Source organism: Lytechinus pictus, chromosome 17, assembly GCF_037042905.1.
Source record: "Lytechinus pictus isolate F3 Inbred chromosome 17, Lp3.0, whole genome shotgun sequence".
NCBI lineage: Eukaryota > Metazoa > Echinodermata > Echinoidea > Temnopleuroida > Toxopneustidae > Lytechinus > Lytechinus pictus.
In genome coordinates this window covers 12,527,018-12,551,138 of record NC_087261.1, presented here as the reverse complement: position 1 = coordinate 12,551,138, position 24,121 = coordinate 12,527,018, and the positions used below count along the sequence as shown (strand labels likewise).

Here is a 24,121-nt window from a genome sequence, read left to right as displayed (position 1 = left end):
TTAGCTATATATAATGTCTAGTTTAAAGAATTGAAGAAATGGCTGTCATGATATTATATTTTGGTAAAGGTGCATCAAATTCATAGTTGCAGCATGCAGAATGGAATAAATGTTGCTTTAAAAAAAAATGGATTTAGTTGTTTTCCGAAAATCCTCTGTGAAAATTTTAGTTATATCACTGAGTTTTCCCATTCCTGCAGTTACCACCATCTGAAAGGGATATGACTAGAATATATGTAGAGAAATAAAAGTAATAATTTGCTCAATGAACAGTGAATACGTTCGTCCTTACTCCAATGGAAAATTATTTGCATTTTTTGTGACAGTCAGATCTTGCATCCAACAATTTTGCTACTGAAATACAATATTCATTTTTTGACAATTGGAGATGTAGGATGTATAAAGCAGGGGCTGTCACAGAAATATACTGAAAAAATTAAATGAAAGAAAATAGAAGGCAAAAATGTATTGTGCACATATGCATATTTTTGATATGGTATGTTATTGAGTCATGGATTTGCAAGTGAATTTCTAAAACAAGTGCAGAGATTTTTGTATATATATATTTCTATAATTAGTTGCATGATTAAAGGTACACTTTATAATATGTTAGAGAAAATATACTTGGAGAGATAGAGGGTAAAAAAAGGAGAGAGGAAACATTAGATGGTATGGTGAAGCTCAAAATCAAGAGTAATGTGATATAGTTAAAAAGAAAGAGTAGGAATTGAATATGAATAAAAGACTGAGTAGGAGAATATAAATAAACAATGATTAATTGGCTACTGTAAACAATTTTTTACCAAAGCAGAATGCATTAAACATCAAATGAATGGTCTGAACTCTGAAGTGCAAATGACTCTTCTTACCTTTTAATGGGGGGGGGGGGGCATTTTTCTGCTCAAAAAATATATCAGCCCCCTATTTTTTCAGGGGGGGGGGTTAAGTTCCTAGTCATAATCCTTTAACTTTAACTTTTATGAGGTCATTTTCTAAAGACCCCCCCCCTTCCCCCCCCAAAAAAAAAGGGAGTAATGTCTCGCTTTAAAATACAAAGACCCCTGAGGGGCAAAGGCGTAGACTGGTTGAGCATGGGGAGATAGAAGTGGTATGGGGAGGGGTGCACATCTTGGGGAGGTGGAACTAAGGTTTGGAAAATTAGCCGTTGAAAGTAGAAGGGGTACACATTTTGTTTTGCTTGCAAGTGTTGGAACTCCTTTGCCACAGCGGAAGGTTTCACATTCACCCAGTGTACCCCCAGCCTATGCCCTTGAGGGGATGCTTATTTCAAGAGTGTTAATGGACACCGCCTTTAACCTTTATTTTGATGTCAGATTTTAAGGACCAATCCCGCTCCTCCCCCAAAACCTAGAAATATTACTGAAGGTGACTCATATATTTTAATGCAGTTTAGAATTTAATATGAATCTTTACACAAATATGAATATTTCTTCCAACTTTTATGAGCACTGACTAAAAAAAGGGGAAGTCGTTTGATCCACAATGAGTTTTCCTGCATTTCTGGCTATCATATGTGGTTACCATGGCAATATACTCTCTGACAAATGCACACAAAAAATGGTTCCTGCACATCTTTACTTCAAGGCAAATGTATGAGCCAAATTTCATGAGAAATGGTTCAAAACTGATGAAGTTGTTCAAATTGCAAGGTTTTTACCTAAATTTTGCCATATAATATGTTGTTACCATGGCAACACAATTTCTGAAACACATACAAAAAGTGCCTTGTACATCTTTACTCTAATACCAATGTGTGTGTCAAATTTCATGAGAATTGATTTAAAACTGATGAAGCAGTTTGAATTGTAATTTTTTCCCCAATTTTCACCAAATAATATGTTGTTACCATGGCAACAAGATTTTTGAAAGACACACAAAATGTGTCTTAGACATCTTCACCTCAAGACCAATGTGTGTGCCAAATATCATGAGAATCGGATGACAACAGAGGAAGTTGTTCTAACTGCAAGATTTGTACCTTATTTTTGCCATAATACACTGTTACCATGGCAACACAATTTCCAACACATGCAAAAAATGTGTCTTGCACATCTTTACCCCAAGACCAAAATATGTACATACACACCAACATTCAACCCCCTCCATCACCACCCTTCGGCTTGTTTAGCATCTGCATTCAGATATTTAGTGCATCGAGATGTGAGGAAAACAGAATATTTGTTCTAAAAGGGTCTGAATTCAAGAACTAAACCAATGCAAAATAATGCACTGCTATTGAGTTTTGCACTAGCGCTAGTCTATATATCAGACCAATCTAAACTCATAAATTTTGAAATTTTCACCCATTTTTTCACTGTTCCTGCAGACAGATTTTTTGGAGCATACCCCATTTTTAATTCTCATACATAAACAAAGGTCTGGAGAAAAAATCATGCTTTTGTCCACCGTGTCCACATAATTCCGCTAACAGACCAGACTATATAATCACGACAGCGGATATGGGGAACTAAAGTCTGTGCGCGTCTCTCCCATTGTTCTCTGTGGCGAACGCGCTGAGCATGCCATTGTCAATGATTCTCTACTATACGGGTCAGTGATCTTGCTTTTTCATGATCATAGGCCTGGGCAATGACTTAGAACAGTTCGATGAGTATAATGCCCAGCAATTAATCCTGAAAGGAAAATAATGTTCAATTCTCTTGATGGAGAAGACTATATCATGGCCCTATTTGCTTTTGCCGTTAGGCCATTAAGTGTACAAACTAATATAAATAATAAATATATAATAATTACATTTCATCTATTTTAGAGTAATGATCTAATTTTAATATTATTCTACATAATTATCTCCCTGCAGCTTACGGCCCCATATCTTCACCCGTGAAGTATTGAATTTTTAAGCTTGAATTATTGAACATCATGGCATCCTAAATAGTATTGCAATGATGTTTACCATCACTGCAATATAGATAAAAACAAAGTTAATTCTACTCACATTGATTTTACTTTAGAACAAATTCACACCCCCCTTCCCGCTACAACCTTTCTCTCATTTTTATTATTTCCTTACCAAAATGATCCTAATTTCAATAACTACGATAATGACATAGATGATTTGCTGTTGACTTGACTATAATGATCCTGCTGATGATAGTGATGATAATTAACACTGATGATGGTGGTGGCGGTGGTAGTGAATGTGGCAGCCTTGATGATTATAAAATGAAAATACTGAAAGTTACGAAGGTCACACATTCAATGAATAATACCAAGAAACATAATTTTTGATGATATAAAATTCACACACAATGTATGCTTCTTGTAGGCCTCCTATTTAATCTATTCTTATTACAAAAAACTGCAGTGTATCCGCTCATATTCCTTCTTTATGGTTTAAAGCTTTTAAGTTTATAATTATATTGGTAAATCCCGGTCAGAAAAGTTCATGTCACCATTCCATTCCCTATTACTGTATTATATGAGCATGGCCCTAAATGATTGTGATGTGATAGGTATGAAATCAAATGTGTTTTATTGGAAAATTTAGCCCTTTTCATTTTTTTTCCCAGCGATTTGGCGACCGACCAAAATGTCTGCGTATTTTTTTCTTGTAAACCATCTATCGGGACAGACTTCACGATCTGGGTCTGAATAACATTACAACATATACTTCGTTTGGTGCTCAAAAGATTATTTCTAAAATAGAACATCATCGAGAAATGGTGCTTGATTCGTGACATCTGAAAAAATCCGATGATCACTGCACTTTTGTAACAATTTAGAATGCTTGTTGATACTCGACAAAATTCTAAAGACAAAATTACGTATCATTTATCAAAGTTAATCGAAGAGTTTTAACATGACAATTAGAACAATGAATTAAACACTATACCCATGCAGAGAACGATCGAGATGAGAAAAAACTCGATCAGATGATGTAATATACTGATAAGCAAAGCTTGCTGATAAAACATTATTTTGACAATTAGATTAAAGACGGCACCGCCAGTGTTTTCAAAAGTATTGGGGCTAATGGGGGCAAAGAAAATTTTTGGGGTGGGGTGACAAAAATGGATTTAGGAAGAAATTATGAGCGTCAAAAAATTGGAAAAGATTGAGTAATTTGAAATAATCCCTCTTCAGGAAAGGGAATTCATTGAGTGGTATAAAATGCCAATCTTGGGCGGATCAGATTTTATATCAAAATAATTTAGCCTTATTAATAATCTTTAACTCGCAAAACAGAGTAGAAAACATGTGCATATGCAGAAAAAAACATTCCTTTCTGCAAGTAATGTTTGATCTCTGAATTTTTCAAAATTATTCTGAAACCTTAACCTGCTATAATTAATCAGATTTTTCTTAGATTAGAAAACTCCATCACGAAGGGAAAAAAGTTATAATGGAAAGGCCGAGGTGATGTACAAGGAAAGGACAGAAACATCTGTGTTTTATCGTTATTATTTTTATTTTGTTATTTTATTTATTTATTTATTTATTTATTTATTTATTTATTTTCAGAAAGGGGCATTCATTGAGTAGTATAAAAATGTAAATTAATATAAAAAGTTATGTAAATTTTTAAGTATCCGGTTTATATATTATTATAGTGAAATAAATTAAATATTATATGTATGCATTAATTCATAATCGATAGTCTACGTGTATGATCAATATTAGGTCTAATAAAAACAAAGTAGAAAAGTTCCATGTTTATATTCCAACGTAATTTATTTGATCTGATCTATACCTGAATCGAAAGAAGATAGAGCATCGTCGAATATTTGTATAGCACCCTGTATTAATATATAGGCCCTATATATTTATATACTACCTATTCTATTGTACAAAATCAGTTCCAGAAGGAACATTAAATATAGAAAATATTATCACCCCCACTACGTTTTGTTTTTACTTGCATTATACTTCTAAGTAGTAAAAATGAATTTTGTATCGCTTGCTTCTGCATCTATCGATCATGGGGATCAACGGTATACTGGTCCGGTCGCGTGCTACCCTCGGCATCACACTTATTGTTCTTTAAGGATTATTATAAACGCACTATCCTGATTGGTTTATTCAGCTCATTTATCGATTAGCAGGTATAGCATCCGGGAAGATTTATGCAAATTACCCAAGAAAGCGATCCTCCCTGAAACGTTTAAATACCGCCGTATTTTATGGGCTTTCTCATATCCACTTGATGATCAGTCATGGACAACTCAACCAACGAAGCGAATTCTACAAGCGACGATCTGCACTTGATGCTATCAGAGTCGGAAGAAGAAGAACACTGGGATGACGACGACATCGCCGCAACTTCCAGCCAGGTTGGCGATAGAGATGCACGAATTGCTGCCATTGAAGAAAGGATGGTCCGAATGGAGAATCTCCTCCTTGAGCTTCATGCAGTTGTTATGAGTCGGTCTCGCCCACAACAACGGACGGCACCCCTCTTCGAAGATGTGGAAGAAGATGAGACTCTGGTAAAGATCGGAAACTGCGAGCATTCGGTGATGGTCGACAAGCAGCGATTCCAGCGGGCTGTCTCTCTCGTTACAACAGGTCGACAGTTGCTCCTCAAGTTAATGGGCATGGTATTCAACCCCGGAGAACTCGCCACCTTCAGCTTCAACGGAGATCGCAATGCCTTTCCAGAGCTTGCACCACTGGTCTCCGATAACCGCTTTCAGGCTATTCGCGGCCAGGTCGCAAAATCATATCCAGGATTCGACTCGCCAAAGAATCTGCGACGTATGAGAGAGGCCGTCAACGGCAAATGCCGGAAAGTGCGTATGAGGAGGAGAAACTCTTCCTCTTCATCCTCATCTTCATCTTGAAGATTGAGTATAAACCAAACGGCCCTTTTCAGGGCCACCAAAACTCCAAGAAAGAATACAATGTACTTATGTAGTACACTTATGAATAACAATAAAAACAAAACCCCAACCCCTTAATTTCACTACATGTCTTTTCAATCTTTTCTTTCTAGTTTATTTTACACTTTCCCTTTTCATAAAATCATAGCGGTTGCATATAAAGAGTTTATTTGCAAGGGGTTAGGACAATTTGTCATTAAATTTTGTTACCTAGCTCTAGATGATACCAATGAAAATTTGAAACTCTTTATATGAAAATAACAATTTAATCATATAAAATAATTCCAAAAGTGAGTAAAAATCGATTTATTAGTCAACTGATTTTCTTCTGTATTAAGAAATTTTAAAAAAAAATCAAAAATAATACTGTTTGTAAAAAATCAATACACGATAACAAATTAAGATAAACATGACAAAGAGGTCAGATTTGTATGGCTGATGTAATAATGAATACATTTTATTATTTACTTATCTATTACGAACTCATTATAGAGCACTCAGCCCGGCTTTAGATTCGAAAAATAAACATCATCGTCTGCATGTAGGGTTCTACTTTTTTTTTCTTTTTCTGGGGGGGGGGGGTCATGTGTTAACAACTGTCGTCTTGAGTCGACATCATGGCCAGGGCAGCACACAACTCACTTCGCTTTTGTGTATATTTTGGGTATTCAGCATTTAAAAAATAGTAATAACGCGAATAAGCCCACAACGAAGCGTGTCTGCTATAAAGAGAAATAATAATAAAAAACCGGGCTCTGCGCTTCTCTATCAACACCATACCCTAACCTTTAGGAAAGTGTAAACAAGTTGAAAAATATAATGTGACCGTGGCATGATGCGCACAACATTGTATAGACATACATGTATATATAAAAAGAAAAAAAAAAGCTTTCTCGTGGCAACATGACAATCAAACGATCCCTTTGATGCTTATTTAAATTCCCCGCAAGCCGGATGTTGAAAATGACCCAGGCCAGCGCGCTGATGTACTCAGCTGACCCCATTGTCAAGATTTTAATAGGGAGAATACCCTATATTGTTCATGGGAGAGATGGCCCTATTCTTGAATATTTAGGAGGTGGTCCGACTGGTGGGGGATTGGTGATTGTCGGAATACTTTGATGTGTCCTCTATTTGTACTCCCCAAATCATCCCAATTTTTCGTATGGGACTACTTGGTATCAAAATAATGAAAGTCTATAACTCCACCTCTTTAATAGATTTCGTTTGAAATTTGAGAGTCATGTGACTTGAAGATGGGATGTATACAACATGATTATATCTAAACAGAAATGCGAGCACCACGCGATAAACATATGGGAAAATACTTAAGCAAATTAGGTTTCATAAAGTTATGATGAAAATATTCCCAATGTAAATATGTAAACACAGGGGCCGCGGAACGGTTTTCAAAGTGGAGGGGGGGGGGGGTATGGTTGACCATGCAAAAAAATCACAATCATTATAGTCCTTTTTACGTATTTGTACATTGTTTTGGAAAAAAGTGGGGCCGGGGGGGGGGGAAGGGGGGCTGAAGCTCCCCCGCCCGCCCTCCCCGCTTCCGAGGCCTCTGTAGCATAATTATATAATATAAAATGATTTCTTCTCCTCCCATACATGTCCCTTGCTCTCTCCCTCTATATTCCATCTTTTCTCTTTTTTTTTTTTTTTGTAATATAAATTAACAATAATTTCTTATTTCCCACTACATTTTGTCTTCCTAGGCGCCCCCTCCACACTTTTTTTTTGCCAGCCGATTGTCCTCTCGTAGTTAAGCCACTGTTAAATATGTATGGGGAGGGGGTCAATTAAAAAAAAGATACACAAGTGATTTTGCATATAAAAACATCTCTAAGCATGTGATCGTGTGCGCTATACGGCAGACACACATCGTGCATGGTCATTGAAGCGTACGTATACACAGCGGTATGTGTATGTCGCGATCGATACGTCATCCACGCACGCGCGCACATGCTGCACGCAGTATAATTACGAGTGCTTTTCTGTACGTACCGGTATTCATTCCGTTTGTTTTCAATAGTACGAGTATCATATCGAATCAACATTATAATTTGTCTATATACGCTACGTTCGAAATACAAGGATAAGCCACTTTGGTGTTTGCTTTTGCAAAGATGGTTGATGGACTTGGTGATCAAGAATATGACCTTCATTGGCTGTTGGGAGCTCGAGATGATGGAGACTCTGACATCGAACAACCCCTGCTACATGCAGAGAGGCCACGACCAGTACGGAAACACACGTGCCACAAACGGTATGGACGCCCCAGCGTGGATCTGGTGTTCCCGACAGTGATTGACACGGCGAGGGCTTTTGTCGAAAGCAACGGCTTTGATGCACATCGCCGTCGTCATTTGACAACCGGCAACTGTGGCGTCAGCCTTCAGCAGATAAGAGACCATTTGTTTGCTTCCGTCCCTGGACTCAAAGATCGTTTCCCTCAACTTGGTAAGGAGTACAGCCTAGGTTCTAAGTTAGCTAGTTCAACCCTTACATACCTTAAGCCTAAGTTAAGGAAATTCCACAGCACAGTAGCCTAGTAGAATAAAATCCATTTTCACAAAAAAAAAAAAAAAAAATCAGGGTTGGGCTCAATTACTTTCTTCTATACTTCAGAATTGTACACAGAAGATGGTCATTGTTGGAGAAATCACTCATAAAGCTAATAATGCTAATCTTTATAAAGTTCAATAACTTTGTTATTTGTCATCTGATTATAATGAAATTTTCAACAGTTCTGTAAATTTTATTCTGTTTTTTTATATTTTTTTTATAGATATGACCATCTTCAGGCTGCAGGAGTGCAGCATCCCTAGTGAAAATTAAGAATGTCATAACTTTCTGATTTTACATCATATTTTGCTGAAATTTTCAGTGTTTGTTTGATTTTCTCATTTTATTCAAATCAACTTTTTTGTTGGGGTGGATTTTTTCCCCACCTGGGCTGTAATAAAAAAAATGAAGGTTATTGCTCTCAAATGACATGAAAAGACTCGTAAATTTCTTGATTCAATTATTGATCATCCTTTTCTCCTGCTCTTGCCCATTAGTCTCTTTTCTTCTCCCCCCCCCCCCTCTTCTTTTTCTTCTGTTTCTCCGTCGTTATTCTTTTCCACCTTATTCTTCCCATCCTTCGCCCCCTTCATCTAATTTTCTTGCTCCTTCTCCTTTTGTCTTCTTCATATCCTTTGTCGTCTTTCATTATTCTTTTTCTCCACCTCATCCTTTTCTGTTGCTCCTTCATTTTCCTTCCCCTCCCTTTTCTACGTCTCCTCTCTTCTTCTTGTTCTTCTGCCCACCTGCCCTTATACGTCTCCTACTGCTTTTCCTTCGTTATTCTTCTTTTTCATTTTCTTCTTGTCCTCATTCTCTCTTTTCGTGTTCTTCTTGCATCTCCTTTTTCTTTATCTTCCATTTTCCTCTTCGTATCCTTCCTCATCATTATTATTCTCATCCCTTTTTACTGCTCCCCCATTCTACATGTACGTCTGCTCGTCCTTCGTAATTCTTCTCCTCCTCCCACCTCATCGATTTATGAAGATAAAATTATAAGGAAATGATAGAAATGCTAACGAAGATAATACTTATAATAGAGAAATGAAGTAAATTCAGTAAATAAAATCATATCCTACACTTTTCCTTTGCTTTTCTTTCCTCCGTTTTTTGTTCTTATTTATAGAACTTTTGGGAGTCATGGCCCCATCCTTCCATACACAGTGCTGAGCGGTTGGGGTCCGGGGCGGAGCCCCCGAAACTTCTTGATATCAAAGTCATTTAAACCTCGCAGATTGCCGCTATTTTAATAAATGTTGTATGCAGTCCATCTTTTTTCCGCTCTTTAATTTCAATTATCGGTAGCCCGGTCGTTTTTTTTTCTTGTCCTTTTTCTTCGTTTTCCAATTAAGCTTTTTATTAATTAAATTTTACCTTCGTTTCCCGCTATTGTTACCATTTTGTCATCTTTTCATTTATTTCCCACCGTGCTTTTGCATTACATCGGCCTAGTTCGGAATGATTTGTTCTTTCTCAAATGTTCTTCTTTCGTACATTTTCCCGCTTTCCTTCCTTTTCCATTAAAAATGTTTTTTTCTTCGTTTTCTTTTCCCTTTCCCTTTCCTTTTCCTCCTTTCCTTCCCCTTTCTTTCTACCTCCCTTTTTTCTTTTTCCCGTTTTTCTTTTATTTTCCCGGTGAAATCCGCCAGGGGGGAGGGGGCAACTTGCCCCCCCCTGCCCCCCCCCCCCCCGCCTGTTACGCCACTGGCTACGGCATGGTCTTCTGATTCATGTTAAATTAAATCGACGGGTTGGTTCCCCCACAGTCATTCCAATCGGGCGGAACGGGTAATTATCATAGGTCCAAGAACTCATGGGCAATGACAGAGCTAGGGAAGCGATCTGCAGATGTAAGAGGGTTTCCTGTTTGCAATTCTCCCACTCCATTTTTGTCACTTGTATTTCTTATTAATCGTTTTACCTCCTCATTTCTTTATCCCTTCCCCTTGTCATGTTTCCTTGCATTAATTCTTCTTCCTTTTATCTTTGAATCTTTAATCCATTTTTTCCGTCGCCGCAAATAGGAGCCCGCTTCAACCCCTATAATCATGTTGCTTTTGTTATCTTTCCTATCCTGATAATTACTGATGTGGTATAAGTGCTTTAGGTTCCTACATTAGCAATTCGATAACTATATTTCTTCGGTACACGATTTTCTCTTTCTCTTTCTCATGTTTTTCTTAAATCTTAGTATAGTTATTTTTTTTTCTTCTCTCAATTTCCTTTGACTCATTTTCCTTTTTTATTCACTTATTTTGCTCTGTATATCTTTTCATGAAATATTGCTAGAAGGGGTTCGCAATCAGATTAAAGTTGCGGCCAATTTAAATCCGAGCTTTTAGGCTTCATTTTTCTTCATTCTCTTCTTGTTAGCTGAATGAATAAAGAACCGTTTCAGCATGGCCACTCCATGTCTAATTTCCCTCTGTTCCCCTTTCACTCTCTCCCTTCCCCCCTTTATTTCTCCCCCATCGTCCACCAGCTCTCTCTACTTCTTTCCCCTTATTTTCTGTCTCTATCCATTTCAATATTATTTTGTCCCCCCTCTCCCGTTGATTCTCGATCCTAAATTTCTTCCCCTCTCAAATTTCCTTTTTTTTCTCTTTCAACTGTTTTCCTTCCTATTTTTGTTGACCCTTCCTCTTCTTCCATCCCAATATTATTTTCCTATTTCTCTCTGTTTCCCCTTCCTTTTCTTTCCCTATGACTTGTTAGTTTTCTTCTTCATCTTTTCACCTTCCCTTTTGGTCCCGCTTCTTTAAAACAAGGAGATAAAGAAATTATCCTGGGGAAATGGTTGCCCGTCCAAAAATTGAACAAACTATTAACAACAGTTTCTAATAAATCTTTGATATATCTATGCGTAATAGTGTCAAGCTGTTCCGGTCATATTTATTTTATCATTCTATTTCCTTCTGTCTTTTTTTTTGTTTGTTTTTGTTTGGGGGGGGGGGGCTCCCGACATTTGTTTCAGATGCGAGTTATAATGAACATTACAAATTGACGTGAATTCTACGAATGGCTTGGGCCTACGAAACGAAAATGTGCGAAATCTTATTTTCCCACCTAAAACATCATGAATTGACTTTCTTCCAATTGCAAAAAAAAAAGAGGTTTTCATGGTTATTGCAGCAAATTCGAAAGATCCATAACGATTTATGAAACGTGCGTGATTTTTTATTAAGCTACCGTGGCTTTATAAATGCACCCGAACTTCCATTACAGACATGATAGATGCGAACCACAGTTCAGAACAGTGACCCGAACTCTCCGATCCGACAGTCAATATGAAGGCACGCATTTGTTTTGGTCGTAGAGGGAGCTATTTAGAATAGATTCTTCGATATTTCGACAGAAATTAAGACTTGCAGGAAAGACGAACAAAAGAACGGTGGCATCAATGGGCCTTTGATGGCGGCCGTTCCTTTGAAGAGAAGGGAACGTTGGGCAGGAAAGCCGAAGCGAAAACCCGGATGCAGTAAAGACGGTATAGAACGGTGCATGGACTTTTGACAAGCTCCCTTAACTTTGAAGCTCTATAGCAAAAAATCAAGCACATGGACCCATGTTAATTTTTGTATATTTGGAATATTCAGGTGCTAAAGTATCTTTGTGCAAAGTATGATGAAAATGACATGGATTTTCAATGTTTGGGAGCAAGACTGCGGAACTACTCGCATTTTAGACGGTATATCAACAGACTTTTGCTTGTTTTCAACGCATTTTGGGCTGTTTCAAGCCAACTCGCAATATTTTGGACACTGATAATTTGAAAACGAGCACATGGACCCCATAATTTAAATGTCTTAACTTCTTCAGAATATAATCTTCTACAAATCTAGAGAGTATGATGAAAATGACATGGATTTTGAATGTTTGGGAGCAGAACTACGGAACCATTCGTATGTTAGACATTTTGGACGGTATCATCAGACTTTTACTTGTTTTCGGCGCATTTTGGGCTGTTTCAAGCCGACTCGCAACATTTTGGACACTGATAGTTTAAAAACGAGCACATGGACCTCATAATTATTTTTAATATTTCAACGTCTTCAGAATATATTCCTCTACAAATCTAGAGAGTATGATGAAAATGACATGGATTTTGAATGTTTGGGAGCAGAACTACGGAACCATTCGTATTTTAGACATTTTGGACGGTATTATCAGACTTTTACTTGTTTTCGGCGCATTTTGGGCTGCTTCAAGCCAACTCGCAACAGTTTAGACACTAATAGCTTAAAAACGAGCACATGGACCCCATGTTTTTAATATTTTAACGTCATCAGAATATATTCTTCTGTAAATCTAGAGAGTATGATGAAAATGACATAGATTTCTAATGTTTGGGAGCAAAACTAAGGAACTATTCGCATTTTAGACGGTACTATTACTAGACTTTTGCACGTTTTCGGCGCATTTTAGGTGGATGTCAATATTTTCAAGCCAACTCGCAACACTTTGGACACTGATAGTTTAAAAACGAGCACATGGACCCTATATTTTTAATATTTTAACGGCTTTAGAATATATTCCTCTACAAATTTAGAGAGTATGATGAAAATGACATGGATTTTGAATGTTTGGGAGCGAACTACGGAACCATTCGCATTTTAGACGGTATTATTAGACTTTTGCACGTTTTCGGCGCATTTTAGGCGATTTTCAAGCCAACTCGCATCACTTTGGACTCTCATAGTTAAAAAACGAGCTCATAGACCCCATATTTTTAACTTCCCTACACCTTTGATATGCATTCCTCTACAATTTAGCAGAATTTGATGAAAATGACATGGATTTTGAAAAAAGTGCAGCTTACAAAATACTTTTTTAAATTTTTGAATAGATTCACGTCTTTGAAGATTTGTTTTTTCCGAGTTTTTGCACCATTTTTGCCAATTGAGGGCGCTGCTGACTCCAAATAGATATAGTTTTACCAATTAAAAGACTTTTTCTTACTTTGGTATCTACTAAGTTACATATTCTGAAAGTTTGATGAAGTTTGATGCGTTATCCACTGAGTAAAGATGACTTAAACTCATTTGGTGAATTCGTGAGGTCTAAGAGAGGCATAATTCTCTTGATTGCGCAACATTTCATATCATTCAAATACGGCGACTTTGAAGACCCGTATAAAAAAAATAAGCACATGAACCTATATTATTTTTTGCATTTTCATAATTTATAGATACCAAAGTAACTCTCTGCAAAATTTGGTGAAACTGACATGGACTTCATTTTAACTGTGGAACGTCCTTAAATAATGCTAGTGCGCAGTGCGAGCGGAAAATGTTGATATTTAGACCATAAAATATAGTCATTTACAGAAAACTATAAAATATATTTGTAAATCAAACATTTTAAGCTCAATATAAGCCTATTGAGCAAGTTATGTATCTCATAGATTAGGCAATGCGAGCACAAAGCGAGCAAAAATTTAAAATAGTGACATGAAATCCCCCCCCCCCCCTCATCTTATTTTATTCACTCGTCTTACTCCTCTTATTTTCCCTTTTCATTTTCTATTCTCTTTTCTCTTCCTTTTCCTCTCTTTCCATTTTTTCTTGTTTGTTCGTTCCAAAAAGTGAGGGGGGGCGGGCATTTGATATCAAATGCCCCCCCCCCCCTTTCCAAAAAGTGAGGGGAAGCATTTGCCTGTCCCCCTGGGATTTCCATCAATGTATGCAATCTGATTTGAAATAAAAGAAAATCCTATATAGTCTTTGTAGTCGAAATTATTTTTTAGATAGCGTACTTTCATGACGAATTACTTCATTCTCGCCTGCTCCTAAATCGGATTTAATAACAAAATTAATGTTTCTTAAAAAAAAAACGCACCCCAAACCCCAAATAACACCCCTAAATTTAAAAAAAAAAGAACACGATACTTTTCTTGGAGTATTCGCAATTTGTCCGAAAATTATTCTTATTGTCCTCGTCCTTGAATTTACCACTCGTGACGTTGTCCTAAATGTCTCCGGTTCTGTCCTAATACGATCTGCATGCTGTCCGCGCCGAACGGCGGTAAATTTATTTAGATAATCTTGTCCCAGGACAGTCCTAGGACCGTCCTACGACAATACGCAGACAGTCCTGGTCGTGTCCTAGGACAAGATCATTTGCATAATCTTTTACGGAATTTGGTTGCGGACAGCATGCCGAAATGACAGTTTTCCACTAGGGCGCGGACAAGACCAGGAAGGGTTGCGGAAGCAACTTTTGTCATTTCGGCATGCTGTCCGCAACCAAATTCCGTAAAAGATTATGCAAATGATCTTGTCCTAGGACACGACCAGGGCTGTCCGCGTTTTGTCCTACGACATTCATGGGACTGTCCTGGGACAAGATTATCTAAATAAATTTGTCGGCGTTCGGCGCGGACAGCATGCAGATCGTATTAGGACAGAACCGGAGACATTTAGGACAACGTCAGGAGTGGTAAATTCAAGGACTAGGGCAATCAGGATAATTTTCGGACAACTTGCGAATACTCCAAGAAAATTTTCGTTCATATATGTTTTTATGAATTTAGGGGTGTTATTTGGGGTTTGGGGTGCGGTTTTTTCAAGAAACCTTGATTTGGTTATTAAATCCGATATGGGAGCAGGCGAGAATAAAATAATTTGTCATGAAAGTACGCTATTTTTAAACATTTTTCGACTACAAAGACTATATAGGATTTTCTTTTGATATCAAATGCCCCCCCCCCCCACTTCTTGGAACGAGCAAAAAGAAAAAAATGAAAAGAGAGGAAAAAGAAAAAGAAGGGAAAAGAGAAGAGAAGAGAAAATGAAGAGGAAAAATAAGAGGAAAAAGACGAGTGAATAAAATAATATGGGGTGGGGGGAATTTCATGTCACTATGTTAAATTTTCGCTCACGCTTTTTGCTCGCATTGCCTAATCTATGAGATACATAACTTGCTCAATAGACTTATATTGAACTTAAAATATCAAGTTTTGAAGTTAATAAACAAAACATTTCTCGGACATTGAGTTTTCAATTTGTTTGATTTACAAATAGATTTTATAGTTTTCTGTAAAATGACTATATTTTATGGTCTAAATATCAAAATTTTTCGCTCGCGCTGCGCACTAGCATTATTTGATTTGTCAAGTAAATATTCTCTTTGTGTATTCCATATTTTTTTTTTTAATATCCCTTGTTAGGCTGGTCTGATTGTGAATAGTATCAGCTAAAGCTGCGCGCTTGCATTTTGATTGGGGAGTTATGTATACCTATATCAATTGTAACGAATTATTTTAAATTCCTCTTTCATGACAGTTTATCAGAATTTTCTGCTCGCAATTTGCGCTCGCATTATTTTTGTTAAAAATATATTAACACATGCATCCTATTCATGATTACAAAATGTCCAGTTTTTCTGACCTTAATATCAATCTCGCTCCCTCATTTGGGCTTCTTAGTATATAAGTAAGATAGTAATATTTTCATGATTTCCTAATAATCATTGTCCGTTTTTTCAGAATGGAATATCGACAAGTTTCATCTCTCGGTTAGTAAGATCATAGTCATATGAAGACAAAAATGTCCTTAAAATGTCCCGGTCGCAACTCAAAATATATGTAATGATAAAAATATCAACTTGCACTTCGCACTCGCATCATTTATTAAGCGTGATCCATATCCAATTCGTAATTGCGCTTAAATTAATTTTTTTTAGATCTGAAAATCAAACATTTTTAGCTCGCGCTTCGCGCTCTTATTATTGATATTATAATTAAGAATGTAATTAGAATGTCCAGATTCTAGGTCTGAATCTAAACACACGCACGCATGTTTATCTAGATACGAATCTTGTTCTAGTTTCAGATCAGATTATCAAATTATTAATGTAGGAATATTATCCATTTATCCAATTATCCTTCCTTTTCCTGATTTACAAAACATGAGATGTCGAATTTCGTTTCGGCTCGCGCTTACATCAAGTGTATAGTCATACCCCTATGCTGTTCATGATTTTAAAAGGTGCTTAGAATGCTCAGTATTTAGGTCGGAATGTAAAAAAATGTTCAGCTTGCGCTTCGCGCTCGCATTATTTGATCGTTGAAATATGTAGGCTAAAGGAAAGTGTGTTTGTCGGTGTAATATAGTATTCACTTTTTGAAAGCAGATTTTGTGCATTTTTTAAGCCCTGAATGATGTGAACAAAGACCACGCATTCATTGACACCCCCCTCAAATCTCTAAAATTTTAGCTTCCCCCACTCCCCCCCCCCCCCTCTACCCCTCTCTCTCTCTCAATTCCTCTTACTAGACATCTGCAATGTTCCATAAATGATCTTTCTGTTTGATCTCAGGATGACGAAGACCCTTTCTTTGTCTTAGATCTGAAGGATGTGGAGAAGAAGCACCACCTATGGAAGCAGGAGTTTCCAAATGTGCAACCATTCTATGGTAAGTCTGAGCCACACCGACGAAAATTACTGCCTCCAGTCCGACCAAAGTTATTACGTTAATATTATTATGTTTTTGATAACATATTTCGAAAGATCTTGATGAAATACCTCTACAAGTAAAATTTTGTTAGAATCGGTCCCTGAGACCCCAAGATATGATCTCATAAATACATAATCAGCCCAATAAAAGTCAATGTACATGTATTATTGGCCTGTTTCCTTACAAATGTTAAAACCAGGCCAATGATACATTGATTTCAATGGGGCTAATTATGTATTCATGAGGTCATGGTTTTTTTTAGACTTTCGCAAGGCCTTCGATTCCGTAGACCATGAACTTCTGATGCAAAAATTATCTAAATACGGAATACGAGGCACTGAGCTTACCTGGTTTACTAACTACCTAGCCAATCGCAAACAGAGAACAATTGTAAGGGATGCCGAGTCCACATGGGGTACTAAAGTAACTTGGGTACCGCAGGGATCAATACTCGGACCCCTCCTATTCTCGATTATGGTGAACGACCTTCCTAAAGTTACCTAAAAAAGTATTGTGATGATGTACGCTGACGATACTATTATCTTTTACAGTGCAAAGAAAATTGAAGATCTCGAAACTGTACTTAATAAAGATTTGAAACACATCAGTAACTGGGTTAATAATAATGGACTAAGGTTAAACCCCACTAAGACACAATTTATGATTTTTGGAACACCCCAGAAATTAGCAAGTACGAACAGACCCCTTTCATTACATTTGGACAATCATGTAGTACTGCAAGTAGACAGCTACAAATACTTAGGTGTAATCTTAGATCCTGCCCTAAATTGGAAGGATCACTTACAACATGTTAGTAAAAAAAATTGGACCTAGATTAGCTCTATTGAGAAGATTGAAACAATTTTTACCACTAGATAGTATCAAGATGCTAGCAAATGCTCTTGTATTGCCATTGTTCGACTACTCCAGCACTGCTTGGTCAAACTGTGCAATTGCGACCAAAGAGTCGCTTGTGAAACAACATAAAAGAATGCCACGAATTGTCCTTGGAGTTGGTACACGTACTTCCACAGATTATGTTTTGAGTCAGTTGAACTGGACATCAATTGAAAATCGGTGGAAAAGGCAAAGATGTAAGCTGGTATACAACGCTATAAATGGACAGGCACCAAAACACCTGACCAATTTATTTGACAAAGCGAATTCTATTCATGGTTACAGAACCAGAGCTGCAATAACTGATGGACTTTTGATACCAAAAGCAAGGAAAAATTCTGGCAAACAAGCTTTTTCCCATGTTGGTGCAGTGGAGTGGAATCGTTTACCGCATGATGTAAGGCAGGCACCCTCTAAACACACATTTACTGAAAGATTCTGGAAAGTGACCCAAAACTAGGTAACGCCCCTCATGAAATTCCTTTAGTAAATGACTAACTCACCTGATACAGTAAAATATATCTTACATATCTATATTTCAAACCAATTTTAGTATACCAATAAACAATTTCACGTGCCTGACACCATGTGGTTGCTGATTCCACTCCACTGAACTAAATGTAGATGACAATAGGTGTTATGTGCATGTTCTGTAATTGTTTTCTAATGTATTTTTTGTTATTGTATTCCAGGGCCTCTAAGTATAACAGTGTTTGTACCACTGACAGAGTTACCCTGGTAAAATAAGACGTAATAAATAAAATAAATAAATATCTAAGGCTCCCATGGACCGATTCCCAACAAATTTGATTTGTGGAGGTATTTCATCATGATCTTTCGAAATATGTTATAAAAAATGCTCAAATGCAAAAAAAAAAACATTGTGATGTCATCACTTCTATACTCTATAACTTATTGTGTACGTTAAAACGTTTCTTTCAGCTGTTAAATGCAACTCCAACAGAAGATTACTAGAAATGTTAGCTATACTTGGAGCTGGTTTTGATTGTGCGAGCAAGGTAGGCATGAACGGTAATAAATATGTGTGTTCATTCTCTATTCATTTGGGATTGTTGTGTTGCTACGAGAAAACACTGGGATGTGTTGGTATTCCATTTCTTCATCACATCTTTCAATTTCAGGGATCGAAGCCCCTGCCCAGCCAACATTATATATATATATATGTAAAGCAGGCATCTGGCTTGAATGGGACTACCCTGCTTTTATTAAAAAAAAAACATGAATAAATAAATAAATATATGTGTGCGTGTGTTTGTGTGTGCTATCATCGTGAATATTTCAGCTACAGTGTACATGTATATAACATTCGGTGGGTCATTCACTTTTAATACTTATTCTTCTGACAGAAGCAGTTGTCAAATAGCTCGAATATTCATAATCTTGGTATATATTTCATTTCTCTTCTTATGATCTGTGCATCCTTGTCATGCTAATATTTCATTTCATGGAAATGTTTCAACATTTGAAATTGACGTATTCTTCGTTTAATTTTCCTTTCTATTTCTTTTTTTTAATATGTTAATATAATTCTTTCCTCTATGACAACTGATGTTTGCTATGATAAAAGACAATTACTAAAAAATAATTATTTACTTGTAAGCGGGAAATAATGTCACTAATACCACGATTAAACAATCAAAGCGTTAACCGATACTTACCCCGATCTAAGACGAACACTTGGCCTCATTACGATTTATGATTTTCGCAATAAACCTGAAAATATGCGTCACCCCACGCCCATAAATCTGGATGATAACTGGTTGATCATTGGTTGACTCCGGTCTCAGCAATATAAGAAAACTTGTAATTTTGTTGCCACTGCTCTGTTAATTAACCAAACACGATCTATTGAATATTATTGATTTTAACCTTCTATTTACACAGTAAAATACTGTATGAAATTTCATACAACGCTATTTACCATGTTTACTATATGAATCTTACAGTAGTTGCTTGAATTATTGAGAGTTCAATACTTAGAATCAAACTTTGTTGTTCAAGAAATTAAACACGTGTTTGAACTGTTTAAGAATTACTGTGAGATTCATATAGTGAACAGCATTGCATAATTTTTATACAACGTTTTTACTGTGTAGAATATTACTTACATGCAATATAGTTTAGTAATTCTCTCAGAAAATTTATTTATTTTCTTTGAGACTAGAAAATGTTGTTAAAAGTTTTTCCCTATTCAAATGCTATTTCCATTCTCTCGTACTGAACAAATCCCATGGAACGACTATTATTTCTTTTCATTTCATTTTATTTATGTTTATGTTTCTCGTTTGACATTTTGTTTCACGTTAAAAGAAAGCAACAACGATAATACAAAATATAAAATTATAGACAATTGGAAAATATATAAGCAACATGATTAATCAGTTATTGATTTACGTGTAAGTCAAAGAAATATGATGGGACCTACATAAAAGCAAGCTTCTATAACTGAGGGTCCGATGAATAATTTGTATGTAATACAGACAGACATATAAAATCTAATGACATTAAAACGGATAGAAATTAATGTAATGACATTAAAGTGTAAATGCACCCTGACAAAAAAAGAGATTATTGTAAAAATAGCAGAAAAAATACTGGTAAAGGTTTGAGGAAATTCTATCAAAGATTTTTTTTTTAAGTTATTCAATTTATATTTTTTATTTGTGACGTCATATGCGAGCAACCTCCCATGTATCGTAAATTAAATGGGTTTTATTGTATCTTTAGTATACCAACAGACAAATTCATTCAAATCCGCTCCTGAAAAAAAGTCATCACGAGCCATTTAAAAAATAATTTATTCATTTTATGTTACACAACAAAATAGGGCAGCTGCTCGTATATGACGTCACAAATCAAATCTTAAAAATCAAGTAGCTTTCTAAATCTTTAATGGATTTTTCCTCAAACGTTCACCAATGTTGTTCATTATATTTTCTGCTATTTTTTAATAAACTTTTCGTCAGACTGTCTTTCCCTTTATACCAGTTTGATGTTCGTTTAAATACAGAATTTGAAAACAGGAGGAGGCTCAACATGCATGAAATCACATTTTGATGGCAATTTTTACGTTTTTGGACACCATTGCCATGTGAAAGGAGGGATAATTAGGGATAAAGCACTTTCAACCAGGTTCCACGGCCCCTGTGGAACAGGAACATTACTATACATGCATATTGTTGAAAATGATCTCTATAATCGTATGGGCTGTGTTTTACTGTTTATCACCATGCGGGTACTTATCATTTTTCATGAAGATCATACATCTATTTGCTTGTCTGTCTTTACTCTTTTTATGTTTTTATTATTTTACCGCATCATCATTATTGATGACATCGCGAGGAAGGCCTACATATTCACCAGTACATGCATGACATGTGGAATGAATGAAATAAAAAAGAATTAAGATACCATCCCTTTAGGGTAAAATGTTTACCACCACGAGGGTAAATATGTGTCCAATCAATTTTGGGCTGTATTTTACCCAAATGTGGGAAGCATATTGCCCAGTAAGGTATAAAAAAAAAGAAGCAGAAATTACTTTTGAATGGGCAAAATTTTCATCACACTGGAAAAATAAAAATGCCTAAAAGAAATGCCCAATGTTGCTTGGACACATAGTTACCCTCATAGAGCACTTTTACCCAATATTTTTAGAGAGCACTTCTATTATCAATATAACTAATATAATATATATCATCATTTTGTTATTATCGATATTATCTCTACTGTTATTGTCATGTTTGTTAAAATAATCTTCATCTTGATCATCATTATCATTTATTATCCATATTATCACAATTGTTATTATTATTACACTCTTAAAATAGTTGGGCAAAAAAATGCCCAACTTTTAACCAACCCTGGACAACATACTGTCCACACAACTATAAGTTAAAATCTGCCCAAATTTGGTGATAAAAACTGATAATTGGGTAACAGATTTGCTCAATTGGATAATAATTGCTCAGAATATATAAATTTTTGCCAACATACATAACGCAATACAGTGGACAGTATGTTGCCCAACATTTTAAGTGTGTACCATTATTATTGTTATTATTATCATTATTATTTAAATTATTGTTCTTATCATTAAGTATTCTTATAATAACTATTATTATTACTATTTTTATTATGTATTTTGTTATTGTTGTTATCATTGCTTTCATTATCATTATCATTAGGATAGAAGTAATAGAAGTAGTAGTAGTAGTAGTAGTAGTAGTAGTAGTAGTAGTAGTAGTAGTAGTAGTAGTAGTATAGGTATTATTATTAAGTATTATTGTAATTAGTATTGTTATGATTATTATTATGATCATCAAATAATTGATATTGAGGCTTCTTAGAGTGTCAGTGAGAAAAAATACAAGTCCTACAATCACTGACTTTTCACTCTTTCTATTTCTCCCCCCCCCCCTTCTTCTTCTTCTCTCTCTCTCTCTCCCTCTCTCTTTCTTTCCAAAATGTTACCTTCATTTTTTAACCCCCCCCCCTTCCAGGCGGAGTTACAGCAGGTGCTTGATCTAGGCGTTCAGCCTAATAGGATCATATATGCACACCCATGCAAAGCCAAATCACACCTCATGTTCGCCAAGGAGAACGATGTCCGACTCATGACGTTCGACAACGAGGACGAGCTCGTCAAAATAAAGGAAGTCTTTCAAAATGCGAGGTTAGATCGACAAAAGATGTTACGTTATCACATTTAGGTGCACTTCTTTCAGGTTTTTTTTTTCAAACTTGCTTCTTAGTTTTCATTTTGAAAAGGAAAATTCCTTTTTGTTTGTTTCGAATTACCACCATTTAATATACCTGCCATATGCTGTTATACTAACTACCACCATGATTACGGCCATGACAAGGCAGATTTGTAAAATAAGGAGGACAATAAACTGATAAACATTTATTGACAGATCTTCTCTTGGTCTTACTGGTGGTTTCAGAAATCTGCTGGCAAGATGACATCATTTTAATCTGTTAAAAGAAATGCCTTACATCTAAGTATTATTTGCACTTGTTAATTGACAAGAGTTCAAATCAATCAAGAAAGTTCATGTAAATTTCAACAAAACTGGATGAATATTGACGAGGAATGGTGGTAATGGAATAATTATAGTAATTATTTTCAGGGACTCATGGGAAATGACGTCATCCGTTTTCTCATTGCTAATCCATGATGGGGTATTACATCGAGGGTCCCCGATCCCGATTTTTTTCTTTAAAAAATGTATTTTCTTTTATCTGACTGTATACCTACGTCAAAGGAGGACTTTCCAATTAGCCTACAATGTACGCTAATTCTTCAGAATATTTTTTAACGGTTTTTTTGTGTGAGATTTTTTTAAGGGTTTATCAAGTGTACTAAACAAGTTGATTTAGTACCGTACAGATGCTGATAATAAATAATGGTGATAAATGTGTTCGGATGTTTATAAAGCAATCTATAGCAATTCATTCATAATTAGTGTTCGTATTCATACTCAAGTTTACTTTTTAAATTTACAAGCAGGCCTATCCCACTCACATGACCTGTATATAGATTAGCTGTTTGAATTACAATGCCGGGATCATATGTCAATGAAATTCAGTATATATTATATATGTATATATATATATTGTGAAAGAAATGGATGAAGAGAAAAATGGTAGGCGTAGCTTAAATCAAAGATCCCCAGAGCTATCTGCCCTTTGGAAAAATTGGTAATGCCGAAAAAATGTCTCTGCCGGGAATCGAACCCGGGCCCCCAGCTTTGAACGCCGGTGCCTTAACCACTAGACCACAGAGACGGGTTAGTGGCTAGGCCGACCCCGATCCGATTGACCGTCAGATAGACAATTTTCGACACTATACCAATTATAATTTTCTTTGTCGGGAGTAGGTGGGTTTTGAACAATGACAAGCCGCCATGCCTTATCTGGATCAAAGCTATTGCTTTGATACAGTACACGCACTAGCGTACCTACGGGGGGGGGGGGGGGGCAGGGGGGGCACTCTGCCCCCCCCCCCTGACGAGTCACAACCCATGCAAAAACGTATCTTTGCCCCCCCTGACGGGCTTGAAAAACCTTTTTTGCCCCCCTGACGAGCTTTAAGACCTTCAATGCCCCCCTGACGAGCTTGAAGACCTTTTTTTTTTTTTTTTTTTTTTTTTTTTTTTGCTTGTCAATTTTTTTCTGGTACGAAATCCTTTATTTGTGATCGAAGACCTTTTTTTTTTTTTTTTTTTTTTTTTTGCTTGTCAAATTTTTTGGCGGACGGTTTTGCCCCCCCTGTGGAAAATCCTAGGTACGCCACTGAGTACACGTA

The 24,121-nt window shown here is 36.3% G+C and overlaps 1 protein-coding gene across 1 annotated transcript; it reads left to right on the top strand.

The window, feature by feature from the left end:
* The first annotated feature begins 7,996 nt into the window (after window positions 1-7,996).
* On the top strand, window positions 7,997-22,720 carry LOC129280650 (ornithine decarboxylase-like). The gene is made up of 5 exons (XM_064112219.1): window positions 7,997-8,330; window positions 15,922-15,950; window positions 16,755-16,851; window positions 18,733-18,809; window positions 22,314-22,720. The coding sequence occupies exons 1-5, from the start codon at window positions 7,997-7,999 to the stop codon at window positions 22,521-22,523; spliced, it is 747 nt and encodes a 248-aa protein (XP_063968289.1). The 3' UTR covers window positions 22,524-22,720.
* The last annotated feature ends 1,401 nt before the right edge of the window (window positions 22,721-24,121 follow it).